Here is a 15,903-nt window from a genome sequence, read left to right as displayed (position 1 = left end):
TTCTAAATATCATTATTTGATGAGTTAAATGATGAGTTTGTCCACTAAACCCTTCAAGTATTAGACTGAACTCATGACTTCTAATTCATATAATTACACCCAGTTAATAATAAATAAGGTTATATTTAATTTAATATATATTGTTTTTATTTATGTTTCACATGCTGCCTTTTAAAATGACTTTGTATGAGTCAGTTTGTGTGACTTTATCTATTTTTTCATACTAGATGGTACATTGTTTGGCTGAACTCATGCCCATAATGTATACAATAACAGTACAATTACACACTTAGTTAATAATAAATAAAACAAGGCTTTATCGAATATAACACATTATGATATTACACACTGTGAAGGCATCTGATATCAAATGCACATGACACTTTAGAAACAAGAGAATAGTTTGATTTCTTGGCATTTTTTAAAATTCCAAAACAATGATGATGCTCTAATTTATGCGGAATTAGCTGTAAGTGTGTGGAGTTCCGGTCCTTGATGCATCACAGTTCAGAACTTATAAGTAGAATGATCAGAAGATCAAAGCCCACACTGCTGCTTTGAAGTACAAGGTCATACAAGGAGAAGGACACACTTCTGACAAGGACACACTTTGGACAGTCGGTTACCAATTTACTCGGATACTGTGGAGGAACTAAACCAGCATACATGGGTGGTTTACGCCTACTGCAGGTAAGTTATTCACAATCTTCTCCTGAAACTTTCTACACTACTTATGTCAATGTATTAATCGCATTCATACGAGTTTTCCTTTGACTTTCCTCAACGAGAGTCTTGTAGATACCCTGCACTTTTTGCTGGAAGGGAAGTTCTCGATGTTTAACGTGTTTATGTGTCTTGTGTGCAGAACAATCGAGTGTTTCCCGTAAATGTGGTGGAAGACAGAAGAAAAGCAAAGTTTGTCCATGATGGAAGGTAAGTTGCCCATTATCCATACAGTGATAAGTAGACGGGTAGAAACACCTGTTTGATGTGATTTAATGATAGATTTGAGGCAGGAGAGAAGCTGTTTCATTGGGTTTCTCACATCATTTTCATGCATGAAGGAGAAAAACACACTTCACATACATACATGTATATATATCTGCAGATTTCTCCAAACTTCACCAACAAGTTTTACACATTTCAACCTAAAACTGAGAAAAACCAACTGCAAAACCCTTTCCACCTGTAGTGTCTTTACACATATAGACTATTACACAAATTACACAAATGTCAGACTCTAATGTTACATTGTATTAACACAGTGACAGATTATGAACATCTGTCACCCCTGGGCACAGATGTTCCCCTGTATATGTGCAAAGTGGGTGCAAATGGGGGAGAGGGGGGTCTGGAGTGTGATTTCCTGTATTTATCTAACCAAAAACCTACTTTAAAGGCCTATATTTTGGATTCAAAGTTCAGTCCATAAGTTATTACATACATGCAGGGCTTCACACAGACATCGTAACATAAGCCGAGTTTCATGATTCAGATTCCTTTTTAGATATATCACAAATCACATATTTATCTGAGGGGCCCCATTCAGACGCCACAATCCATTCTGTATGATTAAGGGGCCTGTTAAGACATATCACCTCCTGAATTGGATCAGGGGCCCAATTGATACTTTTGATGTTTATCTCAACTGTTTCATTTGTGTAATATGTTAAAAAATTATAATACATACAAATCTCCACAGCACATAATTAATGCGATTATGACTTTCATATTTCGGCATTATGTTTCAGAAAATGTGTCAACCAATGCAAAAAAAACGGTTTCAGTGTAAATGATGAAATGCTTTTGCAGAATGGTGTTGTCAGATTGTTGTCAGTAATCATTTATAATTATTTATTTTTGTCGGTCGACTAATCAATTATTTGGCTGGTATTGTCAGTTTACAATCAACAATTTCTGAAGGGTGAGTCTGACCTCGTGTTCATCTCCCACCAGTTTCTTCGCCGTATGGGCTCCTTCCAAACCTACTGGACCCGCCAAACCTACCAGATCTGCCTGCAAACCCATTGCGGAAAACGAGCAGGAGAGGATCCCTTGGTATCAGAGGCTATTCAGTCGACAGGTATGTTTAAAACTTAAGCTGAAGACTGAAGCAGAGAGGAAGCTGAAGGCTGAAGCAGAGAGGAAGCTGCAGGCTGAAGCAGAGAGGAAACTTAAGCTGAAGGCTGAAGCAGAGAGGAAGCTGAAGTTGCAGGCTGAGGCAAAAAGGAAGTTGCAGGCTGAAGCAGAGAGGAAGCTGAAGTTGCAGGCTGAAGCAGAGAGGAAGTTGCAGGCTGAAGCAGAGAGGAAACTGAAGTTGCAGGCTGAAGCAGAGAGGAAGTTGCAGGCTAAAGCAGAGAGGAAGCTGAAGTCGCAGGCTGAAGCAGAGAGGAAGTTGCAGGCTAAAGCAGAGAGGAAGCTGAAGTTGCAGGCTGAAGCAGAGAGGAAGTTGCAGGCTGAAGCAGAGAGGAAGCTGAAGTTGCAGGCTGAAACAGAGAGGAAGTTTCAGGCTGAAGCAGAGAGGAAGTTGCAGGCTGAAGCAGAGAGGAAGCTGAAGTTGCAGGCTGAAGCAGAGAGGAAGTTGCAGGCTGAAGCAGAGAGGAAGCTGAAGTTGCAGGCTGAAGCAGAGAGGAAGTTGCAGGCTGAAGCAGAGAGGAAGCTGAAGTTGCAGGCTGAAGCAGAGAGGAAGTTGCAGGCTGAGGCAGAGAGGAAGCTGAAGTTGCAGGCTGAAGCAGAGAGGAAGTTGAAGTTGCAGGCTGAAGCAGAGAGGAAGTTGCAGGCTGAAGCAGAGAGGAAGTTGAAGTTGCAGGCTGAAGCAGAGAGGAAGCTGAAGTTGCAGGCTGAAGCAGAGAGGAAGCTGAAGTTGCAGGCTGAAGCAGAGAGGAAGTTGAAGTTGCAGGCTGAAGTAAAGAAGACTGTGGAAGAGTCTTGTGAGAAATGGTTCTCCTACAAGTACGTAACAATCACAAGATCCTCAATACTTGTTTTGGTATGAGGGAGTAGTATCAAAGCTGGCTCTGAAGGTCCAATCAGAGACTTTGATCAGACCCGTCCAGATTTAAATTGAAATGTTTTTGCCTATTTATGTAAAGTTTGCATATTGCCAATGACACTTGTGTACACACACAGAAATAAGTCCAAGTAACCTGTTTTTACATACATTGGAGGTCTTTGTTACAATTACTGCCATTGTCTGAAATCGTATTTATGTATTAGTTACCAGTAGTCATGTCAGGATGGTTTATTTTTAGTATTATTAACATGTAAGTTATGCTGCTGCTCTGGTTTCTCCTCTCCTTCTCAAAATAATAGTCTTATTGGGCTGGGAATATTATTTATGTACAATGGCGTATTAGGGTCACCTTAGAAAAACACAAATTATTCAATATTCAGAGAAAATAAGGAGCAAATTTCCTACCTTAAAACTAGCAAATTTACTGTGATGCTAACAACTGGCATTTATACTAGCTAACTGTCCATGAATGTACGTTTATGTTTCTAATGAATCCATCCCAACTTGTTAAGCTCCTTAGGATGCTGATGTTGTTGTCACAAGTTGTGATGGATTCATTAGAAAACAAATGCGTATATTCATCGGATTTTAGCAAGCATTTTTTTTGTCCTACAGTGACATTAATACGCAGTCATATTTTTGAATGGCCTAGTAATAATAATAATATATATATATATATATCTGCTTCCATGCAGTTAAGTTTGAACGCATTTCCCTGACCATGTGTATTCTTCCTCCTCCTCAGTGACGACGACCTTTTCTTCAGCTTCAAGACGTTGAGATCGGAGCAGCTCTTCTCTGGGTGAGTATACATCTCTTTGACTTCTCCGCAAGTTTGTCTCGGCTATTTTCCATGCACTTTTTATTTTTTGTCGCCGAGTTCCATCTTAAACGATGCAGACGTTTTCTGAAGCGTTTTTTACGTTTTGTGTGTCAGGTTTCCGAATCCAGGCCAGAACTGTTACATGAACTCCAGCCTGCAGAGCCTCATCGCGCTGGACGACTTCATCAGAGACGTCCGCAACCAGGAGTGTTTGTTCAAACTGCTTCCTGACGCTCGATTGTTCAGGTACGGCATCCACACACACACACACACACACACACACAATATCCTGTAGACCAAAGTGCAACAATATGAGCAAAAAAACTCACCTCTATCTTATTGTCCCCCTCTATTTGTATCAGGAGCTTCATGAGCATTGTAGGGCTCCACCGGTCCAGCCACCACTCCAACAAACTCATGGCCCTAAAGAAGTTCAAGAAGGTCGTCTCCATCCAGGCTCCGGATTTTGCAGATTGCAGCCAGCAAGACGCTCACGAGTTCCTAGCGACGGTCTTGGACCAGATGAGAAGCCTTGCCCCGCTGCTGCAGGAGTTGCCCATGGTTGGGCGGAGCTACAGCTGCCCCATCGAGGACCACTTTGGGTTCAAGATGAACAGCGTCATCACCTGCAAGAGGTAAGTAAATGTGGCTCATCCTGATTTATAGCACTTTTAGAAAATAGATTTTTAACAATATTTTCAGATTCATGATATTTGTTAATTTATTTGTAAATTCATATTTACTTATTTGTAAATTCATATTTAAATGTGTATTTATATATTTTAATTCATTTATTTACTTATTTATTCAAAAAACATTTTACTCTAATATGTCTAAAGAGATAATGTTAGCAAATATCTCGGCTCAGGAAATTGTATATTTGATAAGATAATGCCCCCCATTTTCATATTTAAACAAGATAATTATCATCATTTCACGATGATATCTGTCCTTTTTTTTCTCCACTGTTGCCCGGGGCAATTGAATGACATTTTTTTTGTCTCTTTGTCGCAGCTGTGGATCCCAGTCTACACGTGTGGAGAGCTTCACCAACCTGTCTCTCAACCTGGTGCCTGGAGGCTCGATTCAGGACATGCTGCAAGACTACCTTAAGGTATGACTCACATAAACCACCCAACCACACACACACACACACACACACACACACACACTGTCCTGGTTCTATATTGTCTCATGTTTGTAATTCTCTGTTTTAAATCTTTTTATTCATGTTTCTGCTGCTGTGTAGGAGACGGATTTGGAGTACAGGTGCACCTGCGGCGGCGGCTCCGCAAGCCAGCAGAGCGCCTTCCTGACGCTGCCAAAGTAAGTGACGTTAACTTAAAGTAAAGCAAATTGATTTGATGATTGGTAGAACTCCTCGGATACCTCATGTCTTGTGCACCCAAGCTCACGCCTTTTTTTTCCCACTTCCCAGAGTTTTCATTCTGCATTTGAAGCGCTTCTGTTTCACGCCACAGCTGGAGCTGAAGAAGCTGCGCCAATCCGTTGACCTCTACCGGGAGTTGATGGTGCCCTCGATCCAGGGCACTGACTGGTTCAGCCTTGTGAGCGTCATCACCCACTTTGGCACGGCTAACAAAGGTAAGAACAAAATCACAATCTCTTGACATCTGAAGACTGTTTGTTATGACTGTTATTGTAGCACCTCCTCCTTAGCCCTCGTTGAAACACCCCAATCTAACAGCTAATATCTCTCACTTGTTCAGGACACTACATCAGTAACGTGGTGAACACAGACCTGGGGAAGGACCACCCCGCCGATTCGTGGCTCACGTACGACGACAACAACGTCTCCCAACTGACCGGCGCCTCTGTGTGTGGAATGCGGCAGAAGGACGCCTACATCTTGTTCTATAAAAGACATGTGACGTAAACACGGGTCACATGTAGGGGGGCATTAGCTCAGGAGGTAGAGCGGGTTGGCAGGCAGCCGCAAGATTGCTGGTTCGATCCCCGGCTCCTCCTAGCTGAGTGCCTGGTGTCCCTGAGCAAGGCACCTCACCCTAATTGCTCCTGACGAGCTGGCTGTCGTCTGCCGTCGGTGTGTGAATGTGTGAGTGAATGGGTGAATGTCAGTCATTACTGTAAAGCGCTTTGGACAAAAGCGCTATATAAATGAGGACCATTTACCATTTTACATCCTGGTTGTCAAGCTGAAGTGTAGAACTATGAGGGGGGAAGAGGGGGAGCTGGAGTGGCAGGAGGAGTCACTGGACCAGCTGGAGGACCAGCTGGAGGAGGAGGACCAGCTGAAGGACGAGGACCAGCAGGAGGACGAGCTGGAGGGCGAGGACCAGCAGGAGGACGAGGACCAGCAGGAGGACAAGGACCAGCTGGAGGACCAGCAGGAGCCACTGGAGCAGCAGGAGGACCCAAGGCCACAACTCCACCCCAATCAGCCCCCCAGCATTCCCCCACAACCCCCCAGCAGCCCTGTGGAGGAAGGGTTTGTCCAGAGAGCCTGGTTCCTCCCGTGGTTTCTTCCTATTAGAGGGAGTTTTTCCTCGCCACTGTCGCCTCTAAATGGACGACACCTCCAGGCACGACTGGAGGGGAGTCGGTCCATCTTAACAAAGGCTTGCTCTCTGGGAAAGACTACACACACTGACAATTAGAGGTGGGACTTGTCAGGCACCTCACAGCAAGAAGATCTGGGTTCAAACTTGGTCTGTCCCAGTTCCTTTCTGTGTTGAGTTTGCATGTCTTCTCATTTTTGGGTTTTCTCCGGGTGCTCCGGTTTCTCCCATTATCCAATCTTTCAAACTAATACCAAATAAAAAATGAAAGAGGAATTCTGTGGTTTTACGTTATGTTATTGGTGTAATTTTAAGCCTTTGTGGTTGAAAGTGAACAACCATCATTTTTGAAGGAAGTGAAAAAAAGAAACAATCAAACAGACAAAAATAAAATCTCAAGCTGAGCAAACCACTTAATTATTCATATTTTCAGTGATTTACAATAGCAATATGTGCACTTTAAACGTGCCCAAACATGTAAATGAAGAAGTTATTTCCTATATTCTTGTGTCATATTTGTGTTTCTATTTATCTTTACATTCTCAAACTGTTCTTTGAACAAAACATGTTCTATAAAGCGACATAGCACATTAAACAGGAAGTAGAAGGATGCCAGGCAGATGCTTTGTGAAGGGTCAGGGTCACATCAGTCAGTTATGTCAGGTAGTCACACTTTAAGAACCTGCAGCATCTAAAAAAACATGAAAGGGAACTCATTGGGTGCCCTACAAGGTTTCATAGTGCACTTCAAAAAGGAATTGGCATTGCAATCTTAAAATTAGCATGTGGAGTTTCTACTTGGAAACACATTTTCAAAGGATTATTAAGTGCGAGCAGTTTACTGAAGCCCGTCGTGAACTGCGCTGTTCTTCTGGAGCATCAATACCATCTGGCTCATATATCTCCATTAGACAGCCGCTCAGCCGTCCAGAGAGGAGGAAGGACGGAGAGTGAGACAGGTGGTGGAGCGCTTGTAGGGTTAGTGGGATGTCTAGACAGACAGGTTCACAGACAGAGGAAGACGGGCATTACTGACGCTAAGACATTTGCCATGGTAACCACCACCAGTTTCATGTAAAAAAAACAAAAAAAAAACAGATGCAAATGTAGTAATACTGCTCATGTAGCCAGACATGTGTTTATATATTTATTTAACAAGATTTTAACAAACACAAGGTTTCTGCACAACAAGATAAAACTCAATAAATAGATAACACAATAGAAACACAATAAAAAGATGTGCATAATAGAAAGATAAAAGTAATAAAATAAAATTAATAAAATGCAACTACCCAAGAAAGAAGGAGAAGAAGAAGAAGAAGAAGAAGAAGATTTTTGATTTTTCAAACACACTTTATTTACATATGAATCATTTTACAGTTTCACTAAAGTGCTGCAGTGGTTAAAGGCAATGTTAGTTTATATATACATAGCTAAAAAAGATAAATATATATATATAATTAAGACCACTACTCAGATAGAACATGTGCAAATTGCAGGTCATCATTAAAAACAGTGCAAAGAATATTGTTGTAACACCAGATGTTTTTAAAACTGTCCAAGTCATGAATCATTTTGTAAAACCTGAACTCCAGCCTCAGTCTGCACTTTACATTGCAGCGCCAGACTGAGGCTGCCTCCTGACCCACTCCGTTCTCCAACTTTCGTTTTCTGGACACGTAAATGGCCAGCTTCGCTTCCCCCAGCATGAAGTTCAGTAGCTGCCATTTCTTTTGGTTCACTTTCTTATATTTGACACTGTAGATGAACACTGGTTTGCAAAAGGTTTCTTTAAAAAGGTTAAAAACGTTTGTTAAAAGAGTGAAGAGCTCAATGAGTCTCGTACACTCACTAAAAACATGAAACACTGTTTCACGAAGGTGGCAGAAAGGGCACTGGTTCGACACGTCATGGTTAAAAACAGAGATAAAAGCATTCGTGGCAATGGCACTGTGTAAAATTCTCCACTGGAGGTCGGCTGTGCGTTTCCTGAGGGGGGGTTTGTATAAAACCCTCCACTGTGGACCCACTCCCCCCAGTCTATCAGTCCATGCAGAGGGCGCTCTGCCACTCAGTCCTCTCCTGTTCAGCACTTTCACGCAGTTCTTGTAAAAGGTTTTCGTGTCTGTGGCCTGCAGGATTAGTGTGTCTGGTTGCTTGAGGAGAGGCCCACTTGCCTCTCCGAACTGGGGGGTCACCGAGATCTCTGGAAAAGGAGCTGTATCCTTGGGTTTGGTCCCACAGCCATACTCCGTCATTAGGACTCTTTCTCCTCCAGAGAGCCTCTGTCGCCACGCCTGCAGGACCTTCACCACCATCCTGGTGGACTGGAAACCCAGCAAGGAGCTCACAGCCTGGGAGTCAGTCAGCTCTGGCCCCGCAGCGTCCACCACCTGCTCCAGGACCAGGATCTTTTCCCAGAGCAAGGCTGCCGTTAGTCCAGGCGTGGCTCCGCTGGAGACGTCCAGCCTGGCTCCGTAGACCAGCGGCTCTTTTAACAACCAGTACAGAGAGTTAGAGCTTTTCCTAGAACTACATTTAAACAGGGCCCACGATTTAAAAACACCCTGATAAAACGGAGGTAACCCCTTTAACTTTAAAAAATTGGTATCAGTTAAAAACAGTGCAGCATCCAGTCCCAGGTTACTCACGCGTCTCAGAATGCAGCTGGCCACTTCCCTCCACACCAGATTTGCCGGTCCTGTTAAAAACCTCTGTATAAACTGTAGTCTAAAAGTTGCGGTTCTGCTGGCCAAGTGGATGAGGCCCTGTCCCCCCTCCTCTCTCGGTAAAAAAAGCACCCCCTGTGGCACCCAATGTAACCCATCCCAAAAGAAGTTTACAATTTTTGCCTGAATCTGGGATAAAAGACCTGATGGGGGATCCAAACAGGCCAGGCGGTGCCACAGCAGTGAGGCTACAAGATTATTAAGAACCAGAACTCTACCTCTGAAGGACATCTGAGGGAGTAGCCATTTCCACGCATTCATTTTTCCATTGACTTTTCCCATGATGTCTTCCCAGTTCCTTCTAACCATCGTTTCATTCCCCAGGAAGACACCAAGGTACTTAAGACCGTCTCTTCTCCAGGCTAGCCTCTGTGGGAGAACAGGAAGGCCGTTACACCATCCACCTGCAGCAAGGGCTTCACTTTTACTCCAGTTCACCCTTGCTGCGGACAGAGTGTTAAAAGAGTCAGTTAAACTAATTAAAATGTCAACATCCCTTTGATCGTTTACTAGGACGATGACGTCATCAGCGTAGGCTGATAAGACAATGTTCTTGCTAAAACCAGGTAAAATCAGGCCATCAATGCTTGCACGTATTTTGCAGAGGAGGGGTTCCAGGGAGAGTGCATAGAGCATCCCAGACAGAGCGCAGCCCTGCCGGATGCCTCTATGCACCCTGAAAGGAGCACACAGACTGCCATTGAACTTCAGCATACTCTCAATGTTACTGTACAACACCTGGATCTTGGCAATAAAACCAGTGCTGAACCCAAACCTCTCCATGATCTTCCAGAGGAAGCTGTGTTCAACACGGTCAAATGCCTTTTCCTGGTCTAACGAAATGAGACCAGTCTTGATGCCCAGTGAGCTGCAGACTTCCAAAACATCTTGAATCAGGTAGACGTTGTCTACCATCGACCTGCCAGGCACACAATAGGTCTGGTCCCGGTGGATCACCTGCTCCATAGCTTCCCTCAGCCTGTTAGCCAAAACCTTTGACAGGATCTTGTAGTCTGTGCACAGGAGGGACACAGGACGCTAGTTCTTAATGTCCTGCAGGTTGCCTTTTTTACAGACTGTCCTCCTCGAGAAAACGACCACATAGGTCGTGTGTCAAGCACCGAATTACGACCATATGTTACGTTTCAAAATAGCGCGCCCTCTAGCGGTCAAGTAAATATCGACACTCCGGTGTCTCAGACGATCGCCCCCCCCACACGTCGACCTAAACCTACCCCGATTCCACGACATCTTCCCCCCACCCCCTCCCCACCCCCCCCTACCCCCCCCCCCCCGCGCGCCCCCGCGCGCCCCCCGCGCTACCCCCCCCCCCCCCCCCTAAACCTACCCCCCCCCCCCCCCCGCGCGCCCCCGCGCGCCCCCCGCGCTACCCAGCCCCCCCTAAACCTACCCCCCCCCCCGCGCGTGCATCATCGGCAGAGACCGCCTCCACACGTCGACCTAACCCTAACCTTAACCACTACTATCTGTGCGGAAGAATCTCCGCAATACGCTCCCAGAGGTCGTATTCGAGTGCATGGACCAACGACAACTGTGGTCGTATGAGTTGGAGGACTTGTTGCTTTTTTAGGTAACAGAGCTACGACTGCCCTGCGGCAGGACAGCGGAAGACAACCTGAAGCCAGACTTTCATTAAAAACTTCTAGTACATCCAGCGCTATGATGCTCCAGAAGGCTTTATAAAATTCTACAGTCAAACCATCGATGCCAGGAGACCGCTGTCCCTGCATGCTCTGCATAGCGGTGTGCAGCTCCTCCATCCCTAACGGCTGTTCCAGCTGTTAGTTGGTCTCCGTGGAGACCTGAGGTAGCTCACCACAGAACCCCTCGCACAGTGCATCATTCTCCACGTATTCGCTGGTGAAGAGAGACGTGTAAAATTCGACAGCTCGCTCTCGTATCTGGCCAGGCTCACCTAGCTCCTCCCCTGTGTCAGACAACAAAGAGTGAATTGTTTTCCTTTGGCCGTGTTTTTTCTCCAGGGAGAAGAAGAAGCTAGAGGGAGCATCCATCTCGGTGATGTGTTGCATCCGGGACCGGACCAGTGCACCCTGTACTTTGACATCTAGCAGGTTGGCTAGAGCCATTTTTTTAGACTTGAGGATTTCAACATATCCTCGATTTCCTGTGGAATCACTAAGTGTCTCCAATTCCACTATTTCAGTCTCCAGGTCTTTAATAGATCGACAGGTGGCTCTTGTGACATTGAGAGTATACTGCTGACATAAAATCCTTATCTCTGCTTTGCCGTGATCCCACCACTGCCTAAGACATTTAAACTCAGCTTTCCTTTGTCTAAAAGAATTCCAGAAATAACTAAAAGCCTCTCTAAAACCTTTATCAAAAGTTAAAGCTGAATTAAAATGCCAGTATGCACTCTTAGGTAAAATATTTTTGACAACAACCCGACACAAAACCAAAGAATGATCAGTAAAACCAGCTGGCACAATCTTACACTCCTTAAACACATTAAAATGGTGCTTAAGACAATAAAACCGGTCAAGTCTGGCTAAGGAGATCCTGTCCTCTCTCAGGTGGGACCACGTGTACTGTCTGCAGTCTGTGTGCATCCTTCTCCACACATCCACAAGGCCATGAGAGTGGACCAGCTGCATCAGAGCGCGTTGGGAGACTGGATGAGGCTCTGCATGATTACGGTCTAAAAACTTGTGCTCGGTGCAATTAAAATCCCCACCCAAGAATAAAAAATCCTCCTGGCCGCAGCCGTCCAGTCTAGTACTGACTTTTTCTAAAAAGCTCTTCCTCTCTGTACCGTTGGTTGGAGCATAAATGTTAATAAACCAGAGTGTGATGCTCAAACTGTGCCTTGGCTAAAAGACACCTCCCCTTTACCACGTGCTCGACCTCCAGTGAAGAAGGAGTGAATGTTCTGGAGAACAGGAAGCCCACTCCCCCACTGAGTGTGGTGTTGTGGCTTAAAGCAACCTGCCCTTCCCACTCCCTATTCCAGTCCACCTCGTTGCCTTCATCACTGTGAACCTCCAGTAAAAACAGTACATCAATACGTTTAGCTCGTGCTGTGTCAAAAACCAGTGCCCTTTTCTTTGCCTCTCTGGCCCCGTTTACGTTCAACGTCCCCACTCTAAAAGAATTCATTAGGGAGATGTTAAAAACACAACCAGTTAAGGATAAAAATAAAACCAGCAGCTTCATCATCATTAAAACCTCAGTTGTTTTCTCACTTTAATCATCTGTTTTCTCAGTCTGAATATCTCCTGATCAGTGAGTTCTGATGTTGCCTTGTTTTTAATGATTTGTTTAGCTGAGTTGTAAAAGTTGAGCAGATCTGGAAAATGCTGCTCCATATCAAGGCCCTTCACACCTTTGGTTCGCTGCAGGAACAGCTTGAACATTTTTTCAGGGTACAGTTTTTTTTCCTGACTGTCAGTTAATTGGATGTGAGACATTTCACTGCAGTCAGACACCCAGCCGTCGCTATCACTGCTATCCACAGCAGTCGGCTGACTCTCTAGCCGCCCAGCCTTACTTCCCCCCCCCATCACTCAACAGGTTTTTGCGCTTACTGCGTCGCTTTTGAGGAGCAGGCGCCCCCTCAGACACACCAGTCTCCATGATGACAGCCTCAGCCTCTGCACTGCCCTTGCACAACTCGCCTGTCACCTTTTTGTTTTCACCCACCTCACCTGTCTCCCCTCTATTTTCACCCACCTCACCTGTCTCCCCTCTGTTTTCACCCACCTCACCCTTCTCCTTACTGTTTTCACCCATCTCGCCTGTCTCCCCTCTATTCTCACCCCCCGCACCTGTGTCCTCTCTGTTTCCACCCACCTCACCTGTTCCCTTTTTGTTTTCACCCTCCTTTGTGTTTCCACCCACCTCACCTGTCTCCTCAGCCACCATCTCCCCACCTTCACCGACACCACTCTCCCTTTCCCCCCTCACCTCAGTACGATCACCATCCTGGTTCTGTCCCTCCTCTACCTGCCGCTCAGACCCCGAACCGCCTTGCCCCGTGCCACCGGGCTTGGCCCGGTTCGGGCAGGCTCTGACCAAATGTCCCTCCTCACCACAGCCGAAACATTTAGCCAGAGAAGAGGTGACGAACAGTGTGTAGTCAAAGTCGTCTACACGCACAATGAATCGGTAACTGAACTCCTCCGTTTTATTGTTCAATATCATAAAGAGCTGTCTGTGGTGTCTCAGCAGGGGCGACTTACACCCCGACAGCATTTTCTTAATCGGGGAGATGACTCTTCCGTGGCGAGACAACTCTTTGATCAGAAACTCGTCACTAATAAACGGAGGCACGTTAGATAGTGTGATCCGAGTCGCCGGCTGCGTCAGCGGCAGCAGCGGCTCAAACAGCCCGTTCACGGTGATCCCCGTCTCCACCAGCGTGTTCACCTGCTCCACCTTGTCTAAAAACAGAACCACTGCCTTATTCACACGGGCGGCAGATTTAACTGAACTGTGCCCGACGATCTCCCCCACAGCCAGCGCCACCTCCTCCACGCTGCACGGAGACCCGGCACCAGTCTTGATGCCGTGCCTCCGCGACAGCCTGGAGAAGCCACCAGCCGCCATACCGGCGTCTGCGTGGCCCTCCAACCGGACAAAGGCCGGGCTGGAAAACCCCACAAAACTACCGTGAAATGAAATAAAACTCACCAAAACACAAAACAATTAACTAATGTACCCACAACCAAAAGGCCATTAAAGCCCAAAGGACAAAAAATGAAAAAAATGTAAAGAACAGTCTTTCACTCTCAGCTCTTCCTCTCACACACCTTCCACACGAAGAAGAAGAAGAAGAAGAAGAAGAAGGAGAAGAAGAAGGAGAAGAAGACCACTGCTGAATGTCTTCTTTATCTAATAATAATCTGCCAGCAAGCAAAGGATGTGATCATTTTTTTAAGATTCTTAAATTCATATTTCTGTCCTGATACAATGGAGATGAAATGTTGGGTCTCATGTAACTTGCATGGTGAGGAGGAGGAGGAGGACGAGGAGGAGGAGGAGCATGCAGGACCCTCAAACTAATCTCTGATCAACCAACCATATACTGTGATTTATTAACGATGATGAGGTTAGAAACTGCGATCTTTCAATCAACTCAACCACAAGGAAACAGGAAAAGGCGTCGGCATGGTTACCACGCAGGAAGAAAAGGCCAAAGGACTCAAAACATGATTGGAAAACGTTTATAAAGCAGGACAATAAAACTGTCTTGTGGTTTTTGGGAGTAGCAGAAAACACTATTATGGTTATTAGTGGCACCTTTTTTATTAAATTAGATTAATTCATTTATGTTGATGTGTCTTTAAACGTCATCATATTGACCACTAAAGACCTTTTTCTTCCATCAAAAGCACTTTTAACCTTGTCACATTAATAATTCTCATTAATAGAACTCATTTTTTTAATAAGTGGTAGAAATGATTGTGTGACACATTGAGCTGAAGGTAGATGACTGTTCCAGGACTCCGTGTGCCGACTGCTCTAGTTGTTCCAGCAGGTGAAAGTTAGGGCGGCGGAGTTAGAGTACATGTTTTTCTGAAACTTCTGAGTTCAGTCCTAAATGCTGGTGTAACTATTGTATCTATCATAAGCCACCGGCTTCTGAGTGCTAACCCGGCCCTCTACAGCTCAGGAGGACAGCGATGAGGAGGAGACGAGGGTTTTTCAAGGTAAGACCTCATCCTGGGTGATGAAGACCGGGACTTCTGGGTAGTGTGATGCTGGAGATAGGGTTTACGGGAACAGAAGATGGTAAGATTGTTGAAAAATGAAGTGCGCTTTAGTGTCTTTCCCAAGGACACTTTGACACTGGAGCAGCCGGGGATATAGTATATATAGAATATAGTATTTTAGACTGAAACCTTTCATATGATAAACATGTTTTGATGCTGCTGCCGCACATAGACATGAAACGATTATTTTATCAGCACTGCGTGGAGCTTATGTAAAAGGAAAAAAATTTAATTATATTTGTGGGGGTGAGACGGCAGGCAAACAATGCGTTGGGAGATGATGAATGCGTGTCTCTCTGAACAATGCATATCTTTTTATTTTGCCAGCTTTTCTTCACCTTTCCGAGCTCCCATTGTTAACAGCTGACGCTTGGACCTGAAACTGTGCCGGGTAAAAGTGGAAATAGCAAAAACACAGGCTATGAATGAGCAACGAAGAATGATGATGGAAGAAAAGGCTTTCATCTGAATTTCAGACATTTGTGAGAACAAAAAAATACAAAAAGTGTTCTTGCATGAAGCTAAATAAGTCCAAAACAGGTCCCAACATATTGAGCTGGAACACTGACTGCATGTTCCTGCAAGAGACTCGTTTAAACAATACAGGCTATTACCAGAGATTCAAAGACGACTGAACCTGAAACTAGTCTGGAAAGTTAAGATCTAAAATCACTTTTCCAGAATTTGTGAATTTTCTAAGCTGGTTTCCTTTCACTTTTGGAGGACCTGCAGCTTAATATATTTGGTAGCCTGCCCCCTATTTGCAATACTCAGAACTGCCACTAGTCGTAACAGATCCATATGTCGAGGAGAAAGTCGGCTGTTAGACATTTTGTTGATATTGCAGGGATTCAGCTGTGATAATCAATAAAGCAAAGTGACCTTGTGATGAGATTGAAATGATAATGAAGTCATTGAAAAAAATAAATTAGTAAAAAGAAAGCAAGGAGCAGCGTTCAAGGCAGCGGAGACAGACAGACAGACAGACAGACAGAAAGGTCGCCATGCATACAGGAGACAAACTGAAACTAAAGGATCGATCTCA

General features: G+C 44.9%; 1 protein-coding gene across 1 annotated transcript; it reads left to right on the top strand.

The window, feature by feature from the left end:
- Positions 1-666: 666 nt before the first annotated feature.
- On the top strand, positions 667-5,733 carry LOC311013751 (ubiquitin carboxyl-terminal hydrolase 37-like; the record flags this gene model as incomplete). Its single annotated transcript, XM_084009927.1, has 10 exons — positions 667-690; positions 866-933; positions 1,957-2,058; positions 3,759-3,815; positions 3,951-4,082; positions 4,199-4,471; positions 4,851-4,950; positions 5,086-5,162; positions 5,275-5,441; positions 5,567-5,733. The coding sequence occupies 10 exons, from the start codon at positions 667-669 to the stop codon at positions 5,731-5,733; spliced, it is 1,167 nt and encodes a 388-aa protein (XP_083866053.1).
- Positions 5,734-15,903: the final 10,170 nt, after the last annotated feature.

The sequence above is a fragment of the Eutrigla gurnardus genome (genome assembly GCF_963514095.1).
Source record: "Eutrigla gurnardus genome assembly, chromosome: 5".
Classification (NCBI taxonomy): domain Eukaryota; kingdom Metazoa; phylum Chordata; class Actinopteri; order Perciformes; family Triglidae; genus Eutrigla; species Eutrigla gurnardus.
Note: the sequence above shows the minus strand (reverse complement) of the source record. Positions and strands in the feature narration are given on the sequence as shown.